The following is a 17,880-nucleotide window of genomic DNA, read 5'->3' on the forward strand; positions in this document are numbered from 1 at the left end:
TCAAGGTAGGCTTGTATAGCTATCAAGTTCCCTCTTAGCACTGCTTTGCTGCATCCCATAGGTTTTGGATTGTCGTGTTTTCATTGTCATTTGTCTCTAGGTATTTTTTGATTTCCTCTTTGATTTCTTCAGTGATCTCTTGATTATTTAGTCACGTATTGTTTAGCCTCCATGTGTTTGTTTTTTACGTTTTTTTCCCTGTAATTGATTTCTAATCTCATAGCGTTGTGGTCCGAAAAGATGCTTGATATGATGTCAATTTTCTTAAATTTATTGAGGCTTGATTTGTGACTCAAGATGTGATCTGTCCTGGAGAATGTTCCGTGTGCACTTGAGAAGAAAGTGTAATCTGCTGTTTTTGGGTGGAATGTCCTATAAATATCAATTAAATCTATCTGGTCTATTGTGTCATTTAAAGCTTGTGTTTCCTTATTAACTTTCTGTTTGGAAGATCTGTCCATTGGTGTAAGTGAGGTGTTAAAGTCCTCCACTATTACTGTGTTACTGTCAATTTCCTCTTTTAGAGCTGTTAGCAGTTGCCTTATGTATTGAGATGCTCCTATGTTGGGTGCATATATATTTATAATTGTTATATCTTCTTCTTGGATTGATCCCTTGATCATTATGTAGTGGCCTCCCGTGTCTCTTGTAACATTCTTTATTTTAAAGTCTATTTTATCTGATATGAGTATTGCTACTCCAGCTTTCTTTTGATTTCCATTTGCTTGGAATATCTTTTTCCATCCCCTCACTTTCAGTATGAATGTGTCCCTAGGTCTGAAGTGGGTCTCTTGTAGACAGCATATATATGGGTCTTGTTTTTGTATCCATTCAGCAAGCCTGTGTCTTTTGGTTGGAGCATTTAATCCATTCACGTTTAAGGTAATTATCGATATGTATGTTCCTATGACCATTTTCTTAATTGTTTTGGGTTTGTTTTTGTAGGTCCTTTTCTTCTCTTGTGTTCCCCACTTAGAGAAGTTCCTTTAGCATTTGTTGTAGAGCGGGTTTGGTGGTGCTGAATTCTCTTAGCTTTTGCTTGTCTGTAAAGCTTTTGATTTCTCCATCAGAATCTGAATGAGATCCTTGCCGGGTAGAGTAATCTTGGTTGTAGGTTCTTCCCTTTCATCACTTTAAGTATATCATGCCCCTCCCTTCTGGCTTGTAGAGTTTCTGCTGAGAAATCAGCTGTTAACCTTATGGGAGTTCCCTTGTATGTTATTTGTCATTTTTCCCTTGCTGCTTTCAATCATTTTTCTTTCTCTTTAATTTTTGCTGATTTGATTACTGTGTGTCTTGGCGTGTTTCTCCTTGGGTTTATCCTGTATGGGACTCGCTGCACTTCCTGGACTTGGGTGGCTATTTCCTTTCTCATGTTAGGGAAGTTTTCCACTATAATCTCTTCACATGTTTTCTCGGGTCCTTTCTCTCTCTCTTCTCCTTCTGGGACCCCTATAATGCGAATGTTGTTGCATTTAATGTTGTCCCAGAGTTCTCTTAGGCTGTCTTCATTTCTTTTCATTCTTTTTTCTTTATTCTGTTCCGCAGGAGTGAATTCCACCATTCTGTCTTCAGGTCACTTATCCGTTCTTCTGCCTCAGTTATTCTGCTATTGATTCTTTCTAGTGTAGTTTTCATTTCAGTTATTGTGTTGTTCATCTCTGTTTGTTTGTTCTTTAATTCTTCTAGGTCTTTGTTAAACAAAGATCTTCTCGATCTTTGCCTCCATTCTTTTTCCGAGGTCTTGGATCATCTTCACTATCATTATTCTGAATTCTTTTTCTGGAAGGTTGCCTATCTCCGTTTCATTTAGTTGTTTTTCTGGGGTTTTATCTTGTTCCTTCATCTGGTACATAGCCCTCTGCCTTTTCATCTTGTCTGTCTTTCTATGGATGTGGTTTTTGTTTCACAGGCTGCAGGATTGTAGTTCTTCTTGCTTCTGCTGTCTGCCCTCTGGTGGATGAGGCTATCTAAGAGGCTTGTGTAAGTTTCCTGATGGGAGGGACTGGTGGTGGGTAGAGCTGGCTGTTGCTTTGGTGGGCAGAGCTCAGTAAAACTTTAATCCGCTTGACTGCTGATGGGTGGGGCTGGGTTCCCTCTCTGTTGGTTGTTTGGCCTGAGGCAGCCCAACACTGGAGCCTACCTGGGCTCTTTGGTGGGGCTAATGACAGACTCTGGGAGGGCTCAGGCCAAGGAGTACTTCCCAGAACTTCTGCTGCCAGTGTCCTTGTCCCCACGGTGAGCCACAGCCACCCCCTGCCTCTGCAGGAGACCCTCCAACACTAGCAGGTAGGTCTGGTTCAGTCTCCCCTGGGGTCACTTCTCCTTCCCCTGGGTCCCGATGCACACACTACTTTGTATGTGCCCTCCAAGAATGGGGTCTCTGTTTCCCCCAGTCCTGTTGAAGTCCTGCAATCAAATCCCACTAGGCCTGAAAGTCTGGTTCTCTAGGAATTCCTCCTCCCGTTGCCGGACCCCCAGGTTGGGAAGCCTGACGTGGGGCTCAGAACCTTCACTCCAGTGGGTGGACTTCTGTGGTATAAGTGTTCTCCAGTCTGTGAGTCACCCACCCAGCAGTTATGGGATTTGATTTTACTGTGATTGTGCCCCTCCTACCATCTCATTGTGGCTTCTCCTTTGTGTTTGGATGTGGGGTATCTTTTTTGGTGAGTTCCAGTGTCTTCCTGTCGATGATTGTCCAGCAGCTAGTTGTGATTCTGGTGTTCTCACAAGAGGGAGTGAGAGCTGGGATTGTTTTCTTAATTACATTTTTGGATTATTCATTTATAGTGTCTAGAAATACAGTTGATTTTTGTATGTTGTGCAATCTTAATGAACTTTTTTATTAGTTCTAATAGTTTTTTTAATTTATCTTTTTAATTGAAGTGTAGTTGCTGTACAAAGTTCTAATAGTTTTTAGTGGAATCTATGGGATTTTCTACATACAAAATCATATTATCTGTGAATGGGGATAGTTTTACTTCTTCCTTTCCAATCTGGATGCCTTTTACTTCCTTTTCTTGCTTAACTGCCTGGCTAGAACCTCCACACCAATATTGAAAAGAAGTGGTGAGAGCAGATACCCTTGTCTTCTTCCCGATCTTAGGAGGGACATATTCAGTCTTTCACCATTAAGTATGTTAGCTATGTGTTTTTTGTAGATGCCCCTTATCAGGTTGAGGATGTTCCCTTCCGTGCCTAGTTTGTTGACTGTTTTTATCATGAAGAGTGTTGGATTTTGTCAAATACTTTTTCTGAATGTATTGAGATGATCATATGGATTTTGTCCTTTATTCTATTAATATGATGTGTTACATTGATTAATTTCAGATGTTAAACAAACCTTGCATTCTTGGGATACATCCCACTTGTTAATGGTATATGATCCTTTTTATGTATTGCTAGATGCAGTTTGCTAGTATTTTGTTGAGGATTTTCCATCTATATTCATAAGAGTTATTGGTCTGTCATTTTCTTGTGATCTTTGGTTTTGGTATCATGGTAATACTGGCTTTATATAATAAGATGGGTAGTATTCCCACCTTTTCTATTTTTTGGAAGAGTTTGTGAATGATTGGTATTAATTCTTCTTTAAATGTTTGGTAGAATTCACCAGTGAAGCCATCTGGCCCTGAGCTTTTCTTTGTGAGAAGTTGTTTGATTACTTATTCAGTCTTATTCCTTGTTCCAGGTATGTTCAGTTTTCTATTTCTTCCTAGCCAATTTTGGTAATTTGTATCTTTATAGGAATTTGTCCGTTATCTAATTTGTTGGCGTACAATTGTTCATAGTATTCCCTTATACTTTTTATTTCTGTAAGGTCAGATGTGATGACCCCTCTTTCTAAAATCATTTGATTTTAGAAATTTGGGTCTTTTTTTTTTCCTTAGCCAGTCTAGCTAAAAGTTTGTCAATTTTATTGATCTTTTCAAAGAACCAATTTTTGGTTTTGTTAATTTTCTCTATTGTTTTTTTATTTCTCTATTTTATGTATTTCTCCTGTGTTCTTTATTATTTCCATCCATGTACTTGCTTTGGGTTTTAGTTTAATCTTTTTTTTTCTAGCTTTTGAAGATAGACATTATGCTATTGATTTGATATCTTTCTTTTTTAATATAGGTATTTATGGATATATATTTTCCTCTAAGCACTGCCTTAATTGCATCTCATATGTTTTGACATGTTGTATTTACAGTTTCATTCATCTTAAAGTATTTTCTATTTCTGTTGTGATTTCTTCTTTGACCCATTGGTTATTTAGGATTGTATTGCTTAATTTCCTTACATGGTGATTTTCCCAATTTCTTTGTTATTAATCTCTAATTTATTTATTTATTTGTAGTCAGGAAAGATACTTTGTATGGTTTTAATCATTTTAAATCTATTGAGACTTACGTTATGGCCTAACATGGGGTCTATTGTGGAGAATATTCCATATATGCTTTAGAAGAATATATATTCTGCTGATGTTGGGTGGAGTGTTTTATACAAATCTCTTAGATCCAATTGGTTTATAGTGCTGTTCAAGTCTTTTATATCCTTTTTGATTTTCTGCCCAGTTGTTCTATCTATTATTGAAAGTAGAGTATTGAAGTCCCCAACTATTATTGTTGAATTGTCTATTTGCCCCCTCAATTCTGTCAGTTTTTGTTTCATGTAGCTTTGGGCTCTGTTGTTAGTTTCATATATGTTTTATAATTATTTCATCTTCTTGACTGATTGGTTCTTTTATCATTATAAAATATCCCTCTTTATCTCTAGTAATAGCTTTTGTCTTAAAGTCTTATTTTGTCTACTATTAGTATGGCCACTCTAACTCTCTTCTGGTTGCTGTTTGCATGGTATACTTTTTCCTTTCAAACTCTTTGTACCTTAGAAACTAAAGTGTGTCTCCTGTAGACAACATATAGTTGGATCTTATTTTTTTAATTCAGTCTCACAATCTCTGCTTTTTTATTTAATCCATTCAAATACGATGTTATTATTGATATGGTTGGATTTACATCTGCCATTTTGCTTTTTTGGGGTGACTCATGACTACTTTGTTCTTCTGTTCCTCCTTTATTTTGAATTTATTTTGGTAAATGGTCTGAGGTAGAAGTTTAACATCCAGACATTAATTGTGCTAGCACTATTTTGAAAAATCGTCCTTTTCTACTGAATTTTAATACCTCCTTTGTCATATATATTGTTCCCATATATATTATAGTTCACTATATTTATGAAAATTCTATTCTATTCATGTATGCATCTGTCTTCTCTTGTGTCAATACCTGCTGTTTTGTTTAAGTAACTTTAAGGTAAATTTCAACATCTGCTATAGCAAGTCCCTCTTTGTTTTCCTTCTTGTCTTGGATATTCTCATACACTAATTGTTCATGTGAATCTTTGAAATCAAAAAGAAAATACCAGTGATAATCCTTTTAAAATTTCACACACACATACATATAAACACATTCACCACCTAGTAATATGTTATGTGTTAAGTTAGACAGTTCATTTTAATGTAGAAACTGGTGAGTGGCAACAAATCATATTAAAATGAAACAGAACAGGATGACTTATGTAACTTTCACCTAATAATTATTTTCTTAACATAGGGTGAATGCTGTTGAAAGTAGTGCCATCAGGATGTTAAAAGAGAGAATGATTTCACGAAAAACTGACCTCATTCGTGCTTTCCAACTTCAAGACTGCAGTAAATCAGGTAAAAAAATTATGTAATGCTTACCATTTCTTAACATACCAGGTTACCTACAAATTAGTTTTCATTTTCTTTGTTTCCTTAAGATTTCAGTTTTCTACTTTTACCAGCAAGGAATGATAGAGATAAAAATGAAATATAATCCATTATATGCTTGGACAAAAGCATATTCCTCCTTTTCAGTAAGCTTCTTTCAACTTAAAAAAACAACAACAACCCAGAATTAGACTTCTCTTCTGGTAGTATTTTGACTAGACACTCTGGAAGGTCCTCCTGTTAAGAAACAGCTAGATTCTAGAGGATACAGAATTTTAATGCATTTACCAGCCTCACAGTAATTAAGATAAATCTCTAGGCTGCATTTCCTCGCCCCATTAAAGGATTTTTAAAACCACATGTTGGAACATGGAGCAGCAAGCAAGCACAAAAGGCTAGATTGTCCTGGGGGCAAATACTAATATTGGTGTAGCAGTCAATCCTGAGACTAAACCGTAGGATAGTAGAAAGATGGATAAACTGAATTTGAGACTTACAACATTAAGCCTAGATCCTCAAAGTGACTAAAGTAGTCCTAGGTCTGTAGTGCCCCCAACTCCTGGCAAGCAAATGCAAATCCATCTTCATGGGAAGCATCCCTAATTTGGGCCACTAGTATATCCAGAGATTAGGATCAACTAATATGAGGTCACAACCGAAGATCACCAAACAAACAAGGGGACAAGCTACCATGAGGGAGAGTCAGCAGAAACAATAAGCAACAGATTAGTTTCCCAAGGACATCATATATTGGAATTATCAAATACAAAATAAAAAATTACTGAGAAAGAAAATGTTTAAAGAAATGAAAGATGGAATCACAAATATGCATTTGAAAATGATTTAAAGAAGAACCATTTTTATTTTATATAGATATAAAAGCTCATTAAGAAAACATAGTGAGTGGGTTAAACAGAAGATTAGACATTGCTTAAAAAAGAATTAGAAAGATTAAGAATCAAATGTGTAACATACATCTAATCAGGGTCCCAGGAGGAGAGAATGTAAGAGAGAATATATTTGACATGATAATGGCTGAGACTTTTCCAGAACTGTCGAAAGACTCAAATTCACAGGTAAAGAGGAACAGTGATTCTCAAATAGGATAAATAAAATTAAATTCACACCTACACACACTTGTGGTGAAACTGCAGAGCACCAACAGCGAAGAGAAAATCTTAAAAGGAAGCAGAGGAAACACACGGTGCTACAGAGACAACAATTAGAGTGACGTCAGACTTCTCAACAGTTGCAACAGAAGCCAGTAGACAGTAGAATCATATATACAGGTGGTCCCCAATTTATGGTGGTTCGACTTACAATTTTTCAACTTGAAATTGGTGTGAAAGCCATATGCATTGAGTAGAAACCATACTTCGAATTTTGAATTTTGATTTTTTCCCAGGGTAGCAATATGTGGTACAGTGCTCTCTCATGATGCTGGGTAGTAGCATTGAGCCACAGCTCCCAGTCAGCCACAAGATCACAAGGGTAAACAACCAATACACTTACAACCATTCCATACCCGTACAGCCATTCTGTTTTTCACTTTCAGTACAGTATTCTATAAATTACATGAGATATTCAACACTTTACTATAAAATAGGTTTTGTGTTAGATGATTTTGCCCAACTATAGGCTAATGTAAGTGTTCTGAGCACATTTAAGGTAGGCTAGGCTAAGCTATGCTGTTCAGTAGGTTAGATGTAAATATTAAATGCATTTTTTACTCACAATATCTTAAACTTATGATAGGTTTATTGGGATGTAACTGCATTTTAAGTCAGGGAAAATCTGTACAAAACACTGAAAATAAAATTTATGAAAAGATGCAACATGAAAACACTAACAAAAACAAAGTGGGAATAGCTGTGTTAATATCAGACAAAGTAGACTTCAAGGAGATATACATTACTAGAAAAATAAAGGGACACTTTATGATAAAATATTCAGCTTTCCAACTAAATCCATTCTAAATGTGTATGCACCTATTAATACAGCCTCCTTCAAAAATATGTAAAACAAAAATGCACTGAACAAGTAGAAGTAGAAAAACCTACCATCATAGTGGGAGATTTTAACACTCCTCTCTCACAGGAACGGAAAGTATAAACAGACAAAAAGATTAGCAAACTTTCCCTAAAAGACATATTGAATATATAGAACTCTGCATCCGACATTGCAGAATATACATTGCTGTCAAGCACAAATGGAACATTTACAAAAATTGACCATTAAATGGAACATAAAGTAAATCTCAACAAATTTTGTATTGGAAACGTATAGAATAAATTCTCTGACATAGTGAATTGAGCTACAACTCAATTACATAAGGTAGCTAGAAAATCCCCTTGGGCTTGGAAATGAGAAATACACTTCTAAATAACCCTTGGATCAAAGAAGAAATCACAGTGGAAATTAGAATGCTGAAATTGAGTAATGAAAATACAACATATCAGAACTTATGGGATGCAAATTAGAGAGGCATTGATATCCTTCAATGTATATATTTTAAAAGATGAAACTGTGATCAACAAAGTAACAAAAAGTGGTTCTTTGAAGAAAATGTTGATATAACCCTCATAAGGAGAGAAAGAAAGAGAGACCAAATAACTGATGCCAGAATTGAAAGGGGGGACATTACTACAGACTTTACAGATATTAAAAAGATCATAAGATATATTTTGGAAATTCTTATGCTAATAAATGGAAACTTTAGATTAAATGGACACATTCTTAAAATATATATATGTACACACACACTTATAAAAACTGACACAAAAAGAAATAGAAAATCTGAACAATCCTATAACTATTAAAGAAATTGGATCTGAAATTTTGAAGCTTTCCACATAGAAAGCTCTGAGCTCATATAGCTTCATTAGCCATTACAGTATGCATATTTAATATTTTAAGGAAGAAATGAAACCAGTGTTACAGAAACTCTTCCAGAGAATAGAAATAGAGGGAACACTTTCTTTTTTTTTTTTTGGCTGCGCCACATGGCTTGAGGGTTCCCAGACCAGGGATCGAACCTGTGCCCTTGGCAGTGAAAGCACAGAGTCCTAACCACTGGACCGCCAGGGAATTCTCAAGGGAACACTTTCAAGATGATTTTAGGAGGTCAGCATAACCTTGATACCAAAACCTAACAAGAACATTATGGAAAAGGAAAATTAAAAGCTAATATCACTCATACATTTAGATGAAAAAAATCCTGGATGAAATAATAGCAAAAGGTTAGTGTATCACAACAGAGTTTAGTTTATTCTAGGAACACTAGGAATTCTAGGTTGTTTTAGCATTTGAAAATCAATCAGTGTAATTCACCACTTAACAAAACTTAAAGAAGTAATATAATTCTCTCAAGAAAAAAATTGTTTCATGTATTTTGCCCTGGTTTCATGGGTTTAAAAAACATTTAGAAAACTAAAAATGGAAGTAAACTTCCTTAATCTCATCAAGGATATCTACCAAAGCCTATAGAAAATAGCATACTTAATGGAGACCTTAATGTTGAAACCTTTCCTTCTAAGTTTGGGAATGAGGGAAGGATGCTGTAGCAGACTGAATAATGCCCCTTCCCATAATATATCCACATTCTAATCCCCAGAATCTGTGACTGTTACCTTATTTGGCAAAAGGGACTTTGCAGATGTGATTAAGTTAAAGATCTTGACCTGAGGAGATTATCCTGCATTATCTAGGTGGGTGTGATGTAATCACAATGGTCTTTATAAGAGGGACATAGGAAGAGTCAGAATCAGAGAATGTGATGTGATGATGGAAGCAGATATTGAAATAATGCACTATGAAAATGGAGGAAGGTGCCCCAAGCCAAGGAATATAGGCAACCATTAGAAGCTGAAAAAGGCAAGGAAAGAGATTCTCCCTTCAGAGCCTCCAGAAGGAACCAGCCCTGCTGACACTTGACTTTGGCCCAGTGAAACTGATTTTGTACTTCTAACCTCCAGAACTGTAAGAGAATAAATATGTGTTACTTTAAGCCACTAACTCTATGGTAATTTGTTTGAGCAGCAATAGGAAACTAATACAGAGGCCCCCTCTCAAGACTCTGTTCAACTTTGTACTAGGGATGCTAGCCAGTACAACAAGGCAAGTTAAATAAAATGATAAGGATTAGAAAGAAGAAATAAAATGTCACTATGCATAGACAACATGCCAAATAAATCCACTGAAAAACTGTTAGAATTAATAAGTGAATTTAGCAAGTTGTAGAACCTCAAGGTCAATAAACAGAAATTGATTGCACTTCCATATACTAGTGTATCAGTCAGAATCTATTCAGGAGACAGAAACCACATCAGTAATTTGAACGAGGAAACAATATAAAGAATTATAAACTAGTGAAAGGTGATTAATTACTAATAGGAATAAAAGAGAAATCTAAAGAATACAAGAACAGAAAGTGTAGGGAACAACTATTGTCTCTAAGGCTGAGAGAGAGTATCCAAGGAAGGAACAAACTTGGAAGAGTCCCCTACTTCCAACCAAGGCTAAGATTCAGACCTCGTTGGAGAGGGTGTCACTGTGGCCCGCTGGATGGGGTGAAAGTTCACTGAGGTGTGTCAGGTCAGAGTTGGTCTGTAGCTAGTGGGCTAGGAAGAGAATGGAGCCACCCACTGTGGTGCCATCAAAACTCTCTTTGGGCTATGCACCACTGTGTCTCCCACACACTGCTGGCAAGGGAACCACCCACTGTGGTGTCCATGAAATTCACTAGAGAGTGGGTGCCACTGCATTTCCCACACACCTCTAGCAGCCATGCTATGCTGTAGAAGCAAGAAGCAAAGTACACCAGAACCGTTTCTTCTGCTATGTCTTAGAGCATTCTTCCTGCACCCTCTGCTGACAAAGCCTAACATTATGCCAGCTGCCAAAGGAGAAATATTTACAGGGTTCAGCTCCAATATCACAAAATAGGGCAAAGAAAGGTAGATTTTTAAGTGGGTGGAAGTAAATTGATAACTGGTATAGGCAGCCATTAACTTTTAGATAATGAAAATCTTAAAAGATACCATTCACAATAGATAATCAAGTACCGAGAAGGAAACCAAATGATTGATGTGTGAGATTTCTAAAATATTATTAAAAGAAATAAAAAAGAACTGAAATACATGGGTGGGTATTATGGGTGGGTATTATGTTCAAGGGCCAAAGTTGTCAAGATATAAATTCTCCCCAAATTGAGCTATAGGTTTAGTGCACCAAAGGGGCATGTACAGAATGTTCTTAGCAGCACTGTTTGTAATAGCACCAAACTGTAGATAATCCAATGTCCACCAACAATAGAATGGGTATATAAATTTTGAATATGTGGAATACTATACATCAATGAAAACGAAGACACTACAACTAAATGGAACAACATGGCTGAATCTCATGAACTTAGTGTTGAGCAAAGGAAGTAAGATTCCTCCCAAAATATTTACTTTATGATTCTGTTTATATATAGATCAAAAAAGGCAAAAAGTAAACTATAGTGTTAGAAATCAATATAGTGACTCTCCTTGGGAAAGTGGGAGGTGATAGTAATTATGAGGGGCCACAGAGGGGGCTTTTGGATATTGGCAGTGTTCTATTTCTTGTCCTTGGTGGTGGTTGCATAAGAAACCCCTTTGTGATAATTCACTGAGTTCTGTATTTGTTTTGTGAACTTTTCTGTATGCGTTAAACTTCAATTAAAAAAAAAAAGAATTATGTCCTTAGCAGGTAAGTATGTGGGGAATCGTCTTGGTGGGAGTGTAAAATGGCTTCTCTTTTTTTTTAAAATTAATTTATTTTTGGCTGTGTTGGGTCTTCGTTGCTGCATGCAGGCTTTCTCTAGTTGTGGCAAGCAGGGGCTACTCTCCCTTGCAGTGGGTGGGCTTCTCATTGTGGTGGCTTCTCTTGTTGCGGAGCGTGGGGTCTAGGTGCGCGGGCTTCAGTAGTTGTGGCGTGCAGGCTCAGTAGTTGTGGCTCATGGGGTCTGGAGCGCAGGCTCAGTAGTTGTGGTGCATGGGCTTAGATGCTCCACGGCACGTGGAATCCTCCTGGACTAGGGATCGAACCCGTGTCCCCTGCATTGGCAGGCAGATTCTTAACCACTGCGCCACCAGGGAAGTCCCTGGCTACTCTTTCTTTCTCTTTTTTGCTTTTTAAAAAATTTATTTATTTGTTTGTTTGCATATTTATTTATTTATGGCTGCATTAGGTCTTCGTTGCTGCACGCGGGCTTTCTTTAGTTGCGTCGACCGGGGGCTACTCTTCGTTGTGGTGCGCGGGCTTCTCTTTGCGGTGGCTTCTCTAGTTGCGGAGCACAGGGTCTAGGTGTGTGGGCTTCAGTAGTTGTGGCACACGGGCTCAGTAGTTGTGGCACGTGGACTCCAGAGTGCAGGCTCAGTAGTTGTGGCGCACGGGCTTAGTTGCTCCGTGGCATGTGGGATCTTCCCGGACCAGGGCTCGAACCCGTGTCCCCTGCATTGACAGGCGGATTCTTAACCACTGCGCCGCCAGGGAAGCCCCCTGGCTACTCTTTCTTGAAAGCAGTTTGGCAATATATATCAAACGCCTTAAAAATGTACATACCCTTTGATCCAGCAATTCCACTTCTAGGAATGATCCTAAGAAAATAATGGAATAGTTTCACAGCCATTAAAAGAATGATGTAGATCTATGTTTATTAACATAGATGCATGTCCATGATTTATTGTAAGTAAAAAATCAGGTTAGAATATATATGTTTGTTATGTGTGTGTGTTGCCATATGTAATACACATATGTAAAACATATGGTATAAAGTATATTTGGCTTTAAGATAAAATATATATACATTTATATATACATGTTTATATACATGGAAAAACATGAACATATCTTTAATAATCAGAAAAAATAAAGGTATTTATACTTCAAAAAACTACATATAATTTTAGGAGATGAAAGGATATTACCTGGGAAAATGAGACATGAACAATATGCCCAAATGCTAAAAATAAAAGTAATCTTTTATCCTTTATATCCTTTTGTGTTTTCAAATCTTCTATTATAAACATACCTTACTTTGTTTATAAGAAAAAGGGGAAAAAATCTAGTATACCCAAATTCTGATTGCTTATGCATAACAGTAAGGGAAAGATCTGCGGAACCCCAAAGGTTATTCCTCCCTCAGAGTCGGGGGGTCTGGTAGGACAGATCATAAAGGGGAGCAGAGGCACCCAGGCCTCAAAACCGAGGCTGTCTGCTTGCTCCATTGATGAGGTTGCATTTTTAATCAAATTATCAACCAATTATATGAGCTTTGTTGCTGTTGTTGTTAGGAAAACTTTCTGTGGGCCAGTGGGCTTTTTCCATGGAGAACGTTTTGGGGCTGAGCTTGCCATGGAGATCCCTGAGTTCACGTCTGGTAACCACAGACAAAGATGGAAATATTGACTACATGTCCAGCTTCCAAGATATCCACATTCAGAAACCTGTGAAAGAGGTAAGTGAAACACAGCCCCCGGCTAAAACCTGGCTGGCGTCTAACGGCCTTTGGACAACTTATAAGAGTTCCTTAGTTCTTTGAAAAGTTGGGAGTGGAATCGTCTAATGGGTGGGCGTGGCACTCTTAGGAAAGACCTAAGGGGGATCTTCCAGATACATTGTGATCTGTTCAGGAAGTTTGTGTGTTCTAAGGATAGGCAAAAAGAAAAAAGAAGAAAAGACTTCTGCAAGCAAATCTGTGTCAAATATGTGATTCTTCTCTTAAGTGCTGTCCAGCAGAAGGGCATATATGACATCTCTTCTTTCATATAATACTCTTTAAAATACTCAACATACTCCTATTAACTGTCAGTAAGTATAGACTTACTGATATGACATCTTATACCTTAAAGAATTTTAAAATTTAGAATTTCTTATTAAAATGGGGATACCCCAGGAAGAGTTGTCAGACCCCCAGTACTTATTAGTTAACAACTCTTCAGCAATTAGTTATAGTATTGGGCTGAAAGTGAGCTGATGGGAGCTAGGACTGAGGTGATTGTTTGCAGGAGAGTTGAGAAGTTGAGCAGGAAAAGGGAAGTAAAACTGCACGTGGGAAACTAAAATACCCACAGAAAGGAGGCTTTTGGCTTCACTTGAGAGACAGTTTACCATGGTGGCTAAGCTCCCAGGCCTTGGCTTCAGGCCAAGATTCAAATCCCACTTACCAGCTATGTGAACCTTGGGAAACTTACTTTACCTCTCTGTCTTCCAGTCTGTAAAATGGGCATAATAATAGTTCTGTTCCTTGGGGCTATTGTTGAGGACTGAATGAAATAATCCATAGAAGCTGTCAGTGCAGAGCCTGGCACACAGATTCGCTTTGGCCCAACCCCTAAGGAACAGAGACTGCAGGCGCTACAGAACACAAGAGCATGGTCTTTTATCTGATTCAAGAGGGTTGGGCCTCCAAGGAAGGCCTGCCTTCTCAAATTTCTATCTAAATCACATACTTCGAATTGGTGACCATGTTGTGTGTTTGTTACTTTTACTAAAATTGATCTGTTATAAATTCTATATGTCTTAACACTTAGTCTTTATTTTAGGTTCAGCCTACTCTGATTGAAACAGTGTACAGATACCGATCTGACCTGCAAATCATCTTTAATGTCATTGACTCTGATCACTCAGGTAGGTTCACTTTGATTGGTTCAGTAGCAATAGAAAGCAAAGGCTAGTCTGTTTCTTTTAAACCAGAATTCTGTTTTCATCTATTGCATTCTTCATCCAAACTTGATTTAACTCAGGGGTGGGGGGTAGGGATAAACTCATGTTTAATATTATTGTTTTTTTTAGTTTGGCCACAGACTCTCTATTCGAGTCCATATGGTATAGGCTTATATATCCATTAGTCAGACAAGAATAGCTCCTTTTATAAATCACCAGCACAGATGAAAAGATAATCCACTGTCCATTTAAAAATTGTAGTTATTCCTGGCAATAAAAATCATTCCTAGAGTTCTGATTCTGTTTTGGTGACTAAGAACTCATTTTCTGCTTAGCTTTGATGCGCAATTATTTATTTTTAAACTTAAAAAAAATCATCAGATAATCCCCAACTGCAGAGACCATTGAGTACCAAAAAATCAATAATCAAAACACAAAAGTAAATTACTGCCTATAGAAAATGGCAGAGCCACTGTTTGCAATCCTCTTTTTGAGTCCCAGGGTTAATTCTCCCTCTGCTTTGATGTAGCTCTCCTCTCTGCCCTCCTTCCATGTCCCTCTCCCTTAGATTTTAGATCTTGTAATTTCTATACTACATATAGTACCACATCTACAATCTCCCCCGCCCCATTCCTTCACTGTTCACTTATTCCAGCTTTAGAATAATCTCAGGATCACTTGGTAGTTGAAAGTGACATATTGTTTCTTATATTTACAATCTTACTTTTCCATTTCCTTCAGTGTCTCGATGGTCAGGCATGTTAGTGAGCTGCTAATTGGGACTATTCAGTCAGTATGGCTTTCCGCACCCCTCCCTAAGGTGGGTCTTAAAATGAACACTCATGACCTTCTCCTATATTCTTTTAGGCCTGATCTCCATGGAAGAATTTCGTAGCATGTGGAAACTTTTCACAAGTTACTACAGTGTCTGTATTGATGATTCCCAGTTAGATGAGCTCGCCGAAAGGATGGACTTAAACAAAGATGGAAGCATTGACTTTAATGAGTTTTTAAAGGCTTTCTATGTAGTGCATAAATTTGACAAGTTGAATAAATCAGACACCACGGTTGCTTAACAAGAATTAGGGCTTTCCCTCCTTGTAAACAGTTGGCCCAAATCACTGACAGAATCTTTGCCACGACCCTTGAAATTCATAGTCAGTAGTAGAGAAAAGTAGACCCCAATTCACACCATGAGCAGATGTATAATGTGGGTATTGGAAGTCCCTAGTAAACTGCTATTGGTAAGACTAGGTTAAATGTCAGCTGATAGGATTTGGCTCCAGTGGTGGGACTCACACACTGCCAGGTAGAAACTGGATTTGAGCCTAGTGTTGGTCTCTTGGATGCCACCTAACCAGGAGACCTGAGCAGTTTGTAAACATATTGAAAAGAACCCACAGAATACCAGAGGAAAGTACAACATCTGTGAGTGGTTGAGGAATGGGAGGAGGAATACCGAACTATTAAGAATATTTCCATCTTTAAACTGTAATCTTCTTTGGAGATATCATAAACCAGTGATTTTCAGCTGTGGGGGAACCACCTTCAGGGATGGGAGCCATATCAGAATCTCGGGGGAAGCTGTGGGAGTGTATTGTTTGAAAAAGCGTATTTTTTTCTTGTCTGTTGGAGATAGAAAGTGAGTACATTCAGATTGAGCCCTATAATTAATATGGTTTGACACCTTCACTGGTAAGATGGGGCCTTGGTGATGCATACATTGTGCAATTTATTCTGCCATTCTGATTGCCTATCAAACACAATAAGAGATTTCTGTTTGAAGGTGAGTATATGTTTCATTTTTTTCTTGAAGTTTGAGAACTTCAAGATCTATGAATATGCCAGGTTAGATATCCTGCTACACACACCAGAAATAATGGATCACATATAACAAATATCTTTTAAAAATGCATAGCTGAGCTGGCAAGTAAGTAAAAGAAACCCCAGGGGCCGGGGGGTACTTCCCTGGTGGCACAGTGGATGAGAATCTGCCTGCCAGTGCAGGGGACACAGGTTCGATCCCTGGTCCAAGAAGATCCCACGTGCCGTGGAGCAAATAAGCCTGTGCACCACAACTACTGAGCCCATGCGCCACAACTACTGAGCCTGTGCACCACAACTACTGAAGCCTGTGTGCTGCAACTACTGAAGCCTGCACACCTAGAGCCCATGCTCCACAACAAGAGAAGCCACCACAATGGAGAAGCCCGTGCACCGCAACAGAGAGTAGCCCCTGCTCGCCACAACTAGAGAAAGCCTGTCTGCAGCAATGAAGACCCAACACAGCCAAAAATAAATAAAATTTAAAAAAAAAAGAAACCCCAAGGTTAGGAAAAAAAAGAGCATAATTAAAATCATAGCAGTATTAACTTTGGACAGGATAGACTTTAAGGCAAAGAATAATATCACTAGGGGTAAAAAGGTCATTACTGAACGCTAAAAGGAATGATTCACCAGGAAGATATAATAGTTTTTAAACTGATATGCATCTAAAAACTTAGAGCTTTAAAATTGATAATGCAAAAATTGACATAACTACTAGGAGAAATTGATAGAGGGAGATTTTTAATATACCTCTCAGTAATTGAGCATGTAAATAAAAAACTTGTGTATAGAAAATTGGACAACCCAGTTAATCCACCTGATCATGTATGTATATGTATACTCTGCAGTCAGTTTTAGAGAATACACATTATTTCCAAGCACTTATGGAACATTTATAAAAATTGATCATGTATTAGACCCCAAAACATATCTCAAATACTAAGCAATCAGTTAACAAAGATACTACATTTTCTGGTCATTGTGCATAATTTTCCTGGGGAAAAATATAATTTACTAATGCTAACTCAAGAACAATAGGAGGGTCTAAAGAGACACATAACCATTAAAGAAGTGTCCGTTTGGCTAGGCTGAACTACATTTCTCAGAATTCCCTTTCTTGTATGTTTCTGGTTAAGGTGGGCCACAGTGGAGATTCCTGAGAGAGTTGGAAGGCAAAGAGAAGCGGCAACCATTGTGTAGCTCCCACACACTCTTGCTGAGCTGCTGATTCACCTTGTGGGTGTGAAGCAGCAGCTAGGCCTGCAATTGCTCTACATTCCCCTGGATCCCCTGTTAGCTGCTCTGATTCCCGGGACCACTGTGTGTGTTTAGCTCCGTGATGGGTGCCCGGGCCAGGTGTGTGTGTTTAGCGCCGTGATGCGATTCTCGGGCCAGGTGTGTGTGTTTAGCGCCATGATGAGGTTCCTCGGGCCCAGTGTGCGTGTTTAGCGCCATGATGAGGTTCCTCGGGCCCGGTGTGCGTGTTTAGCGCCATGATGAACGGCCCTGGCTTCTTCAGGTCGCCAAGGCCTCAGGCTTTAGTCCGTTCTTGCGGGGTGCCAGCTTGTGCCTGTGGGTTTGAGACTGCTCCGGATCTTCCCTGACTGCCTGCCCTGTGGACA

The 17,880-nt window shown here is 38.2% G+C and overlaps 1 protein-coding gene across 7 annotated transcripts in view; it reads left to right on the forward strand.

Annotated features, from left to right (window-relative positions):
* Positions 1–15,510, forward strand: part of PPEF1 (protein phosphatase with EF-hand domain 1) — a 147,223-nt gene extending 131,713 nt beyond the window's left edge. For all 7 annotated transcript variants that reach the window (XM_036841022.1, XM_036841027.1, XM_036841025.1 and 4 more), the window contains 4 exons: positions 5,601–5,707; positions 13,060–13,223; positions 14,311–14,395; positions 15,299–15,510. In XM_036841022.1, coding sequence (XP_036696917.1) covers positions 5,601–5,707; positions 13,060–13,223; positions 14,311–14,395; positions 15,299–15,507 — 565 coding nt within the window. In that variant the 3' untranslated portion in view covers positions 15,508–15,510. The remainder of the gene's footprint in view (positions 1–5,600; positions 5,708–13,059; positions 13,224–14,310; positions 14,396–15,298) is intronic.
* Positions 15,511–17,880: the final 2,370 nt, after the last annotated feature.

This window comes from Balaenoptera musculus, chromosome X (assembly GCF_009873245.2).
Source record: "Balaenoptera musculus isolate JJ_BM4_2016_0621 chromosome X, mBalMus1.pri.v3, whole genome shotgun sequence".
In the NCBI taxonomy this organism is placed as follows: domain Eukaryota; kingdom Metazoa; phylum Chordata; class Mammalia; order Artiodactyla; family Balaenopteridae; genus Balaenoptera; species Balaenoptera musculus.